Here is a 12,849-nt window from a genome sequence, read left to right as displayed (position 1 = left end):
CCAGAGTCTGCATTCCCAGACTCCTGCCCCAGGAGATGTCCCAGCACAAGCATTTGCCTTCACTTGCTCTGTGTCCAGGAACAAGTGGTAACTGCACTCTCCCCAGCCTCCCCGATGGCGTCTGGCCACCCACCACTGCACCACTCCAACATACACTTCTGTCCAAATATGAGAGTCTCTCTGGGGGCAGTCCCGAGGTCAAAAACTCACTGGAAACTCCACCACCACTATATAAGCACCCCAAAACCATTGACCTCATCTAGCATGAGCCCCCAGAAGCCAGCCCCATTGGAGACCTGAGGGCTCTTCATCCCAAGCCCTCTCTCCCTACACAAATCCCTGCCACTTCATCTGGAAAGAGGGTCTTTGGGAGTGAAGTGAGCCTCTAAAGATCACTCCAGATTACCTGAGTGGGCCCTGAGTCCCAGAACAGGTGTCCTTGTAAGACACCAAGGAAGTAAAGTCACAAAGAAGAGAAGTGAACATGAAGCCAGAGGCTCAGATTGCTGTGGTGCGACCACAAGCCAAGGAACGTAAGCAACCACCAGAAGAAGGCAGACGACAGGGACGGTCTGCCTTGGAGCCTTCAGAAAGAACATGGAAGCGCTAACACCTTGGCTTCTGATGTCTGCCACCAAGTCATGAGAGAATAAATTCCTCTGGAGTAAGAACCAGGTCTGCTTTACATTTGTTATTCCAGCCTTGACCAATTACTACAGGTGGTAAATCCCCAAAATACTCATAGAGGGTGGGCAAGAAAAGACCGGGAAGAAAGGCAGCCAAGAAAGGTGTGTGCAGAATCCAGTACCGCTGTGTGCAATTGAGAGGCGTGTCTGTTGGAAAGCTCAGAGAAACCCAGCAGGAATCACAGCCAGAACTGTCCCATGCTGAGATAAGGAAGTTGAGCATGTATTGTCATCCCATAGTATCAACAGGAGATGTTTTCACCTTTATAGGAAAGGTGCAGAACTGGCATACGAATCCTGCGCAGATTTTCAATCACCCCTAGATGACTTACAACCGCTGCTGCAGTGGAAATGCTGGCTAGACAGCTGTTACATCACACCGATGAGGGAATCAAGTGGAGAAAACATGTCTGCACACATTCAGCACCCATGTACCACACCCCAGTGACTGCTTTTGATGCAACCTTGGTTGAATCTGTGGAGGCACAACCTCCAAAACAGGGCTGAGTGCAACTTCAGACTCCCACCACTCCCTGCAGTGCAGAGCCCGCTCTGGCCTGTGCCAAACCCCTGCACCTCTGCCTGCCCTGAAAGGCTCTGTGTGTGTGTGTGTGTGTAGGGTGTGGGCACCAGCACTCCCTCCCTGGATCACAAGGTGAGCTGCAGGAAGGAGCTGTCCACCGCCCCACGGAATATACACCTCCTAACTGTGATTTGGGCCAGGTGCTAAGCACTGCTTCCCCAAGTTGGCTGCAGATAGACCAGCTCCATGTGGGCACCACAGAGTGAGTGCAGGTGAGTCTCACGTGGATATGCACAATGAGACATGGTCCACATGTGTTTGTTGGATGCTCCAGGAGAGGTGGGGGGCAGGATCCTTTGGAAGGGGTGATGCAGGGAGACTGTGAGCTGCTGAGGTGCTTTGGGTAACAAGTCCTCCCGATGGATTCTGAGTAAGAAAGCTCTGGTCACCAGCATTGATGCCCACCGGGTTAAATCACCACCTGGCACACAAGCATCCTGTATGGTTGCCTGTTGTTGTCTCGGCTGTTCCACATCCAGTCTTGCTCCCTGCAAATGCACTGGGGAAGCAGCAGAAGATGGCCCAGGTGCTTGGGACTCTGATGAACTTTTGGATTCTAGGTTTAACCTGGCCCAGCCAATGGCCATTGCAGCCACTTGGGAAGTGAACCATGGATGGAAGATCTCTCTTTCTCTCTCTCTCTTCTAGAATTCTGCCTTCCAAATATATAAAATAAATATTTAAAAAGAAGTAGTTATGGTAAGAAACAAGTGGCCCAATAGAAATTAGGCAAATGAGGTGGAGAGTGGCTGGTTCCAGTTCCCAGAGCAGGCCTTCAGTTGTTCTGCAACCCCTCCCCGCTACCTCCCTGCCCCACCCAGACCTGGGGCTGCACACTCTGACACCAGTGACTTTCCCAAACACACAGGCAGTACCTAGAGTTTTTCTTGGTCATCACAGCCTGGAGTGGGGATGATGGGAGCAGAGAGGTAAGGGAGCTGCTAAGCACTGCACAATGTGCACAATGCCCAGAACAACCTTGCCCATCCAGATGTCTACCACATCATCATGAAAAGGGCCCTCCCTGGAACAGAGGCAGCATCCCTGCCCCAGCTTACACAGCTCTGCAGCCCCCTGACATCACTGTCCGCCCCTTCTTCAAACTTTCCAACCTCCTGCCTGCCCCCAAGCTGTGCCTCAGCGCCTTGGCCCGATCCACCGATCCTGGACTTCTTTCTTCCTTGTCCTTCACTTCCCAACCAAGGCCTTCTGGAAGTGCTGGCCGCCATGCTGCTCCCCTCAACAGCCACAGCAACCCCCCGCCACCTTTGTGACACGGACTGTCTGAGGCCTCCTCACCCATGTACTACTTGTCCTACAATTTCTTCCAGCTGCCTGCAAGATTGGAACCTCTCCACATCCATTTCTTTAAAAGTATGCATACAATTATATGCATATTTATGAGCTACAGGGATGCTTCTTATTCTTGACACTTTTTAGAATATGTTTCATTTATTTGAAAGGCAGAGATGGGGGTGGGGGAAAAAGAGAGATCTTCCATCTACTTGTTCCTCCCCAAATGCCCACAACAGCCTAGGCTGAAGCCAGGGACCTAGAACTCAACCCAGGTCTCCCACCTGCGTGGCAGGAGACCAATCAGCTGAGCCATCATCTGCTGCCTCCCAGGGTGTGCATTAATAGAAAGCCAAGACGGAGCAGGGAGCCCAGGCTTGAACTATGCACTCCAATTTGGGATGTAAGCATCTCAAATGGTGGCTGAATCCACCGGGCCATATGGCTGTCCTTAGTATGAAGTTTCAACACACACATATGTATTTTATATATATATATATATATATATATATATATATATATATATATATCCCCATCATTTCACTTACTTGAAAGGCAAAGTTACAGAGGGGTAGGGAGAGACAGAGGGAAAGGTCTTCCTTCATCCACTTGTTTACTCCCCAAATGGCCACAATGGCTGCTGGAACTAGGCAAAGCTGAAACTTGGAGGCAGAAGATTCTTCTGGGTCTCCTATATAGGTACAGGGACCCAAACACGTGGGCCATCCTCTGCTGCTTCCCCAGGCTCATTAGCAGGAAGCTGTGATCGGAGATAAGCAGTCAGGACTTGAATCTCTGCCCATATGGATGCCGGTATTGCATCACCACACCTGCTACACCATAGCACCAGCTCCTCAACACTAGGTGTACATTCTTATTTTAAAAATAAATGGTGTATTTGGGAGACCTGGAAGAAGTTCCTGGTTCCCGGCACCGGATCGGCGCGCCCCGGCCCATTGCGGCTCACTTGGGGAGTGAAACATCGGATGGAAGATCTTCCTCTCTGTCTCTCCTCCTCTCTGTATATCCGGCTTTCCAATAACAATAAATCTTAAAAAAATAATAATAATAATAATAAATAAATGGTGTATTTATTTGTATTTGAAAGGCAGAGTTAGAGAAGAGAGAGCTTTCATCCTTTAGTTCATCCATAATGGCCAGAGCTGAGCCAATCTGAAACCAAGAGCCAGGAGTTTTCTCCTTGTCTTCCACTTGGGTGCAGTGTCCCAGGATTTTGGCCAACCTCTGCTGCTGCTGTCCCAGGCCAAAGCAGAGATCTGAATGGAAGTGGAGCAGCTGGGACTTGAATTAGCACCCAGAAGGGATGCCGGCACCAAAGTCAGAGGCTTTAGCCTAGTACACTACAGCATCGACACCTGTGTGCATATTACATGATGCTCAAGCCAAGGTCTTCAACACGTACATCACCACAAATATCTATTGTGTCTTTGAGGTAAGAATATTTAAAAATCCATGCTTGTAATTAATTTGAAATATTCTGTCCAGATCATTTAAAGCTGAATTCACAGCAGCCAGGACAGTGACTGGCTCAAAGCAGGTGCTCAACAGATGTCTGGAGAGTGAATGGTTGAACTCAGCCCTTAAGAAGGGCAGGTGCAATGATCCTAAAGCCTCTGTGAGCCCTGCCTCCTTCACTCTATTCGCTGAAATGCCCTTACATCCACTGCCTGCTCTGCAGGAGTTCACACTAATTTCCCATCCATCTAGTGAGTTTCCTCTCTTTGCAAGTGAAACTCTGTCATTTTGATCCTGCATTCTCCAAAGGGAACAAATGCTCAAAAAGCCACAAGGCCAGCTGGAGAAACATCCCAGAAATCTCGATGAGTGCAAGTTCTTTAAACTTAACAGAAGGGTTGGAAAACAGGTTCACGGACAGCTGGTGGTATCACCCCAAAGCCTGACTTTCATTGGGAAAAGCTGCTTTGCTTGGACCAATTATAGTATAAGAGCATCGTTGGTTTGGCATTTACTAGGAACAACAAATGATAACATCAGCGAGGGAAACTGTCTAACTCAGGCAATTCATGCGGCCCTCGTTAAGACAGAGGACTAAGAATATGCTAGGCTGCTCCCTCACCGCCCTCAAATGTCATTAAGATAATATCAGAGGTCCAGCATTGTGGTGCAATGAGTAAAGCTGCCACCTGAAATGCTGGGTTCCCATATGGCACTGATTTGAGTCTCAGCCTCTCCGCTTTTGATCCAGCTCCCTGGATCCAGCTAATGGCCTAGAAAAGCAGCAGAGGTTGGCACAAGCGCTTCAGCCCCTCACCCACATGGGAGATTTAAATAAAGCTCCTGATTCCTGACTTCGGCCTGGCCCATTCTTGATCTGTGGCCAGATGGCAGTGAGCCATTAGAAAGAATCTCTTTCTCTCTTTGTCTCCCTATGCGTGTATGTGTGTATGTGTGTGTGTAACTCTGAATCACAAAACCAAAAATAAACAAATAAATCTTTTACAAAATAATAATAATATCAGAGACAATTTCAACAAAGAATAGCCCTTTAGCAGCAAGGGTGTTGGGAAAGAATGCCAATGAGTAACAGAGTTACAGATTTCTGCTAAGCAGGAAATGATGAAAGCTTTCTGATAAAATGGAAGCAGAACGTGCTACAGGCACTTAACGAGCTTCGGCAGGGCAGAAGGAAGCCTCAGGCATGAGAAAGAGCCCACAGAGAGGCTGGCTACGTGCGCACGTGTCCACAACCAGCCACTCCTGATAAAGAGCTTGTGGGAATTAAATATATGACTCTAGGTTCATCAGTTCTAAAAGGCAAAGCAGCAGTTGAATGACAAAGTTCAGAAAAATTTCCCAAAATAAACATAAGCAGCCCAGAAAAGATGAAACTTTGAGATAAAAGAAGTTTAGCAACTTGATTCAATATTGAACCAATATGTGTCTGGGAAACAAGAAGAGGAGAAGTTTATCTCAGAGGAAGAATCTTTTGACTTTGAAACAGCCCAGCCCACCAAACAAGCTATGTGCAAAGATCTACCATCTGGGATACCGCCTAGACAGAGAAATTTACCAAGAGAATGGCACAAAGCGCGTGTCAGGAGACAAGGGTCAAACAAGCACCAGTCTGGCTGGCCTGGGTACAGATCCTGACCATCACATGTGATCTTGGAAGAATCTTCCCAACCCTGTCTTCCGCAAACAGAGCCCACGGCAGTACCGTGTGGCCACTGCACAGCAGCAGGCGAACTCCTTGAGGTAAAGGGTGCTGCCCAAAGCTCCCTAAAAGCCATCTAGCTATTCACTAGTCAAAAGCAGGCGATCCAAAAGTCAGTGTCATAGACACTGCGACCATGTTCCCACCACTCCCTTCACATTCCAACCTGTGCAAGAGCCATGTGATCTGGAGGGAAGGGCTGTGACTCTAACCCTTAGCTTAAACCAACCACTTCACTTCATTGAATTATTCCTCAGCTCCATGGTGCCTCAACTAATCCCAGGAGAAGCAGCTTGAAGCTCTTGTCCAGCGACTTTTTTCCTGCTTGAACCCTGCTGAAGACCCAAGAGGCTGCTGGCCACCACTGCACAGTTGTGAGGACAAAGCCAAGAGCCATGACCCAGTGGTGCCTGAAGCCCACGTAGTTGCCCAACTTTTTCATGATGTGAGCTACTCAGTTCTCTTCGCTAAGATGGGTTTTCCGCTCCCTCAATCCCTCCTGATGTATACATTCCATGTCAGAGCTTCCACAGGCCCCACCTTGTATGAGTTGCTACCTGGATGATGTATGACAATGACAAGCCCTTGGACGAAGCGCTGATGTAGGAGAAGCTCAGTGTCACCAACAAAGCCACAATGAAGGTGACAATGTTCATGAGGACATCCATTCTCAGAGCGAACCACCGGAGAGCGCAGTTAAAGTACAGCAGGTGGCTGGAGTTCTCATCATTCAGCATCTTAAACCTAAGGTGAAGAAAATAAGAACATCAGACACAACAATTCAGGCTGTGCTTCCATGGATTTAGGGAAAAATAAGGGAGTTGGGGGAAACTCACCCTTCCACAGTAAGGTCTCCCAAAAGTTAGCATACATCCAACCATGTTCTGAAAAATCTGCCACCTTTGCACATATTTTGAGAAATTCCATGTGGCATTTGAGCATGGTGACAACCTGGCTCTTTCCCAGACCTTCCGACTGAAACTCATTGCTGGGAATAAAAACTGAGAGTTCTTCACACTCTAGTTTCCCCTCAGTCCCTGCTCCAGGGCCTTGTGGAATTGATGACTCGCCCCTTTTGTTCTATCAAATGGGTAGACTATGTTCTGGAGGAGTTGGCCCTGGTGAGACTTGATGTCTGTGACAGTCAGGTGGTAATGAAGGGTGTTTACTTGGTTCTATCTCTAAGTCAGGGAAAAGCTTCCTGGGAAATGCTGATAAAACCACCGGTCTCTTCAAAGAGAGAAGGGTGACCTTTGGTACCCCTGCTACACATCCACCAAGCCAAAAAGAAGGCAAAGTCAAGGCAGAGTGACAGAGAGGCAACACAGTCAGAAGGTGGAGGCGAGACCCACCCAAAGAAGGGGAGACTCTTTCTGCCCATTCCCTCCATCCCCGGAGTTGAGCCTGGAGGGGGAAGATGACACTCAAGACTATAGTTTTGGTGCAACCCCTTGGGGTGAGGCAGAAAGGCCTCTATCTTAGGGGTACAAATGCTGCCAGGCAGAACTCCCTGGAAAAGCCAGTGAGTGCTAGTGACCCAGTTGAGGAGTAGGACTCTGAGAAACCGAGTGTTGCATCTCTCCTTCAAGTCCCAGTTCTGAGTACTTTGTTGGCAGGAGCATCTCACTGCACAAGATGTGGCTCTGTCTTTGAAGGCCAGAAGGTTTCATTCAGCTGCACTGCAAATACAAGCCAACCACATTTTTTTGTTTTGAGGACAGAGAAACAGACCTCTTGCCATGCCACACCTGCACAGTGTGCTGGGTCAGCAGGAATGAACAGTACACAAGAAAGAACAGTCCAGAAGTCAGCAGTCCCCTGAGGACGGCCCCTCCTTGCTGCCCTTCTCCACAGCTCCCCTGCACCAGACTCAGAAAAAAAGGGGTGGGGTGTTCTAAAAGTTAAATGCTCCCCAACTGTGCATCATTACGCCCCCATTCCTCACCACACACACACACACACACACACAAAACTCAGCCTCATCACAACAAGACCCTGTGACTTGAACACATCCAAGAGTCATCTTTTAACCATATGGCTAACCATTGCCATCATGGGCTCCTGCCCAAGAAGGGATGGGGGCGGAGGGGCAAGGCCCTCACACATGGCTGCTCCCCCTGCTCTCCAGGCCCCCCAAGCCTTGTGTGGTAGCACCTGTGACCACTCTGGGCTCTGCAGTCCCCTCGCCTCTCCTGTTTCCACAATGACGCATTATTCCCCAGAACGCTGAAACAACTGTCCTTCCAGGCACCATGATGTTTCTGTTTGCCTGGCAGCCAAGGCAACACAGCTCAGAATCCCAAACTTTCTGGAAATAAAACATCAACAGAAGGGACACCCCACCTTCAATCCTGCAGGGGCTCAGCTCCCTCCAGGATCCTCCTAAAGGTGCTTTAAGGAGAGTCTGCAGGACGGCACAACTTGCATGAGAGGGTCTGCATGCAAGGCAAGGCTCTTGGTGGGTGATGTGAGAGAACCAGGTACTGACTCAATTACCAGCAAGCAGTGAGGCTACATGGAGATCCCCAGTGGCAAAGTTGGGAGACAAGGAGAGAGAAAGAAAAAGAGTTAGAAGCAGGTGTCAGAGTATGTGAGGAAGATGGTAAGGAAATAGTGGCAGACACAGCTGTAGATTTCACCAAACTTGGTTTTCACTGCCACCTTGCAACACACTGGACTACATTTCCCAATCTCCCTTGCAGTTAGGAGAGGCATGTGACTGAAACCTGAACAATGAGTGTGCAGAGATGACCAGTACCCCTGTACAAAGGTTGAGCTGTAAGAATTTCCCATGGGGTCCTCTACCCGCCTCCCTTTTCTTTTCATCCAGCTGGATGTGGAGGATCTTGGAGAAGACCCCAAAGGCCATCAGGTGGAAGAGACTGTGTACCTGAGTGTAGAGCAGGATCCCCTACCCCTGCCCCAGGAACTCACATTAAATTGGGTCCTGAGGGAGAGCAGCTATTTAATGCAAGAGCCTAAGATGCCAGGATGTTTCTCACTGCAGTGAGTCCCTGAAGGCTGATACCATTTATCAAGCATCTTAGAGGTCTGCAACTGGATGACTCAAGAGGAATTTGCTCATCTCATCTCCCCCACTTGAAAAGCAGGAAAATGATGGACCAGCCAAAGGGAAACTTTTGTTTTTTTAACAAAAAGTCTCTAACATCATGAAAAATGATACTAAAAATTTTAAGTACATGTTTAAAAACAAGAGAAAAACACTCCAAATACATAAGAGAAAACTAATGAATTTTTATAAAAAGGACTTGAGTGAAACTATTAACAGGACTTTGGTTTTACCTGTGTGTTTTATTTTTTTTTTCCTGCTTTCCCTTATTTTCTCGAATTGAACCCGCTTTTGCTTTTAGAGTACAAAGTAAAGACGAAGTTAAGTGCCAAGGCGGCCATCGCATAATTGCCCCAGTTCACTGGGACCATGGCCCTAGACCAGGGCTCCCAGTCCAGCCAGCTCTTCCCCTGTGGCCCAGACTTGGCTGTCAGAGTCAGAGGAGCCACGTGTTCTGCACCCTCCTGGGTCAGACCTCAAGCAGCGCCCCCACCCCGCAACCCTTCCAGGGCCCAGTCTCTCAACGGTTAACTCTACAGCTTAGTTTGTTTCTCAAGAGGTGTAACAGGGCGTGCAATCTTGGCATGACACATGTAGCCCCCTAGCCTAACCTCAAGTTCCTGCTTCCTGTTTGTCAAGTTCTGTCCCCAGGGGATTTTAGGATGGCTGCTTGAAGATTGGATAAACACTGGGAGGAACTAGGCAGAGTATAAAAGGCAGTCTGGAGTTTCAATAAACGGCATTCGGCATTCTCCTTACACGAATGACCCGGTGCTTGTTGTCTCCTTTTCAACCCCAGTCCCTCCACTCGGCTCGGGATACACAGTGACGCAGGCGTTGCCGACACACCCCACACACAGCAGACTCACTTGTTGATGCAGGTCTCCTCTTTGCCATAGGCGTGAATGACACCAAGGCCTTGCATGGAGGAGGTGATGTGTGAGAACCAGGGTGAACGACTAATGTTCTCCACCTTCTTGAGCTCCTGGACTCCTCGGTGGAAAATACTGCAAGGAAAGGGCATGGGGGAGTGGGAGGTGTAGGAATCAAGAGGGGCCCAGAGGGCTGCAAGACAGGGTCACACAGGGCTCACCGTGGCCACAGGCGGGTGTGGCTGCTCGCTCAGGGCAATGCACTGCCTTCCTAGGGAGAGAAGGTGAGCCTGCTTGTCCTTCTCTGGGTGTGCAAATCTCAGGTGGTACGAGGTGGGAATCTGAGCAATGTGAGTGCCCGTGCCCTCTGGAGAGGCCTCAGTTCTGAGCGCTTCCTAGAGCAGAGATGTCTCACTGCCCAGAATGTGAGTCTGTCTGTGAAAACCAACCTTTCTCAACAGCACAGCCCCAAATGGACACCTGCGCTTGTTTTCGATCTGAGAAGCAGAGACAGTGAGACATCAGGAGAGAGTTCCCATCTGCTGCTTTACTTGTTTTACCCACCTAGAGCACAGCTAAGTGCATACTCCCGGTTTGTTGATTTTCAAGGAAACTCTTCAGTTATATATGTATTTATTTATTTAAGACACAGAGGGATTATTCTTATCTAATGCTCCTTCATGACCACAATGGCAGGGACTGGGCTAGGTCAAACAGGGCTCCAGGAACTCAGTCTGGGTCTCCCACTTTAGAAGCAGAGTCCCAACTAACTTCAATCATCATCCACTCCCCACCTCTACTACCAGGATGTACAGCCAGCAGCCAAGTCAAGACTTAAACCCAGGCACTCTAACAGATGCCCAAGCATCCCAAACCAGCGGCTTAACCACTAGGCTTTCTGCTGGTCCTTTATCTCATTTGTAATTTGCAAGAAGTTGGTCAGACTGCCTCATCTGAGCATCAGAGTGACACCTCGGACACAGGTGAGGCAAATGTGTTGGCCATGGCCTCTTTGGACATGAGCAAATGGAGGCTCCCAGCACTTCCCCAACTTTCCCTAAGGTCTCTTGGCTAGTTTTGAGGCTCAGGTACAAACTGTTGTGCCCTTACCCAATAACCACTGTGCCATCTGCTTAGAATCGCAGTTCACTCCAGGAAATGGGGGATTTGCCCCCCCTGGGAGGCTGGAGTCCTTGTCTTTCCCTGCCTTCCCGACCCTGCAGGCCTGGGTCTCTAACCACAGTCTGGGACAGCTCCAGGGCTGTGTCACCAGGCTCAGAGTCCCCAAGGATGAGTCTCCTCTCTTTTCTGGCAGCAGGAGTGGGGATATCAGCAGACAGACAGTGGTTACTAGTCTCCTGGCCACCTCCTAATACTATCCACCTGCCTGAAACTAGATGTGGGCCAGATATATGTGAAACACTTTACAAAGCAGCTGACATTTAGCAAATGCGGGAGACCAGTGTGCTGTACTGTCAGTCAAAGAGACCAGGGTGAGACCAGGGTGCAGCATCTTCTGACATGCCATCATTGTACATGGGTAAGTGTGTGTGTGTGTGTGTGTGTGTGTGTGTGTGTGTGTACATACAACTTTCTCCTCTTGAAGTGGTGCCAGGACCTACCGTAACAGCATGAGGAAGCCTACAGCCAGGCCAGCCACCACCAGCAGGATAGCAGGGAACACAGCCGCCAAGATCACGAGAATGAACACCACCATAAAAAACTGCTGTAGGAAGTTCTCAGCATGAAATGGCAGCCTCACATCCAGCTCGTCCATGTCTTTGGAAAAGCGGTTCATCAGCCTGCCAGTGGGAGTTGTGTCGAAGAAGCTCATTGGGCTCTTTAAGATCTGTAGACACAAGCAAACAGCCAGGCAGGGTCAAGGTTGGTGCTTGGCAGACTGCAGGCTGCTCTGCTGGATCTGCAGCTGTAAGGGTGGGACTTGACCTTGTGTCCTGGGGACAGTGGGGCTGCCCTCTGCTTCTGTAGTCATCATGAGGTACAGTGAAGATGGGGGAAGGGGGAGCTGGACTGGGCACAGAGACCCAGAGAGACCCTTGACAAATCTCAGGTACAGCCAGGTATGGGAGAGGTGGTGCCTTTAGAGAGGAGGGACCTTGTGCCCCAGGGAACTAAAATGTCAAGATGCCCTTGGTCCTCTATCCCCAAAATGAAAACACCTCTGACCAGGGCCATCACAGCGAGTAGCTGCCACCTATGGCAGCAGTGGAATAAGGCAGGGGCTGGAAAGACTTTTTAGGTATCTGAGTTCCTTGGAGCAGGAAATGCTCCTGGGCCTGCATGTTTGCCTATTGCAGCTCTGGTACCCCTAACAGCTGCCTGAAATTTGCCTTCCTAGGTGCTATAGATATTGGAAAGTCTCTCCCGGGAAAAGACTGAAAACTCCAAGAGGGCTATGCCTGTGCCCAGGGCTCAGCACAGACAGTGCCTGGCACATCAAATCACTGGTGTGCCTCAGGGCCCTGGTGGTGGCACCTTGTCGAACACTCTGTCGTGCAGTGAGGAGGACGCCATCAGCGTGGTCTTGGTGAAGGTGAAGCCTTTGGCGATGCCGAAGAACAGCACAGACCCCATGCTGGCTGCGTACACCCACTGGTACAAGCGCTGCCCCATGTCTGCCAGGACCTCGCCGACCTCACACACTGTCTTGTTGCCCTGTGGCCCGCAAGTAATCTTGGGAGAAAATACAAGAGAAGCACCTAGCATGAGTGGACTCTAGAGAGAACAGGGATTATCCAGAGATCCTTCCCAGAGAGAAGAAACTCAAAATAAGAGGTGGGTAATGGTACAGAAGGAGTCGGGTGGGCAAAATCAAGCCAGTTCCCCTTTGGGGCTATGCATGATTCTTCTGCATGGGTAGCTGTGAGTCCAAGGGGCATCTGACATGATCTCACAGTCACTGCGAAAACAAAGCAGCTGAACAAGGTGACATGCAGGCAGTCACCCAGAAGCTTCCTGTAATTGCAAGACCGAAAGGAAAGCTGGGCCAGGCAGATAAGAGAAGCAAGTGGGGCACCTGGTATCCACCCCAACAGGACAGTGCCCAAGAACCTCCCTCACTCACCATGCCTCCTGCCAGCTGCCAGCTGTCATCAAGCCTTAGCTCAGGGAAACCCAGGGGGCTCTCT

At 49.6% G+C, this 12,849-nt stretch overlaps 1 protein-coding gene across 11 annotated transcripts in view; it reads right to left on the bottom strand.

Moving 5' to 3' along the window:
• The window catches only part of ABCC12 (ATP binding cassette subfamily C member 12), a 62,934-nt gene that overhangs the window by 11,053 nt on the left and 39,032 nt on the right, over positions 1–12,849 (bottom strand). For 10 of the 11 annotated variants that reach the window (XR_009246818.1, XM_058674696.1, XM_036492563.2 and 7 more), the window contains 4 exons: positions 12,197–12,394; positions 11,323–11,549; positions 9,698–9,835; positions 6,316–6,502 (listed from right to left, as the gene is read on the bottom strand). Coding sequence is in view for 10 of the 11 variants with exons in the window: in XM_058674696.1 (XP_058530679.1) it covers positions 6,316–6,502; positions 9,698–9,835; positions 11,323–11,549; positions 12,197–12,394 (750 nt within the window). In the remaining variant the exon portion in view is untranslated. The remainder of the gene's footprint in view (positions 1–6,315; positions 6,503–9,697; positions 9,836–11,322; positions 11,550–12,196; positions 12,395–12,849) is intronic. The other variant, XM_058674699.1, reaches the window with a different exon arrangement.

Source organism: Ochotona princeps, chromosome 16 (assembly GCF_030435755.1).
Source record: "Ochotona princeps isolate mOchPri1 chromosome 16, mOchPri1.hap1, whole genome shotgun sequence".
NCBI classification, from domain to species: domain Eukaryota; kingdom Metazoa; phylum Chordata; class Mammalia; order Lagomorpha; family Ochotonidae; genus Ochotona; species Ochotona princeps.
This window is presented reverse-complemented; position numbering and strand designations above follow the sequence as displayed.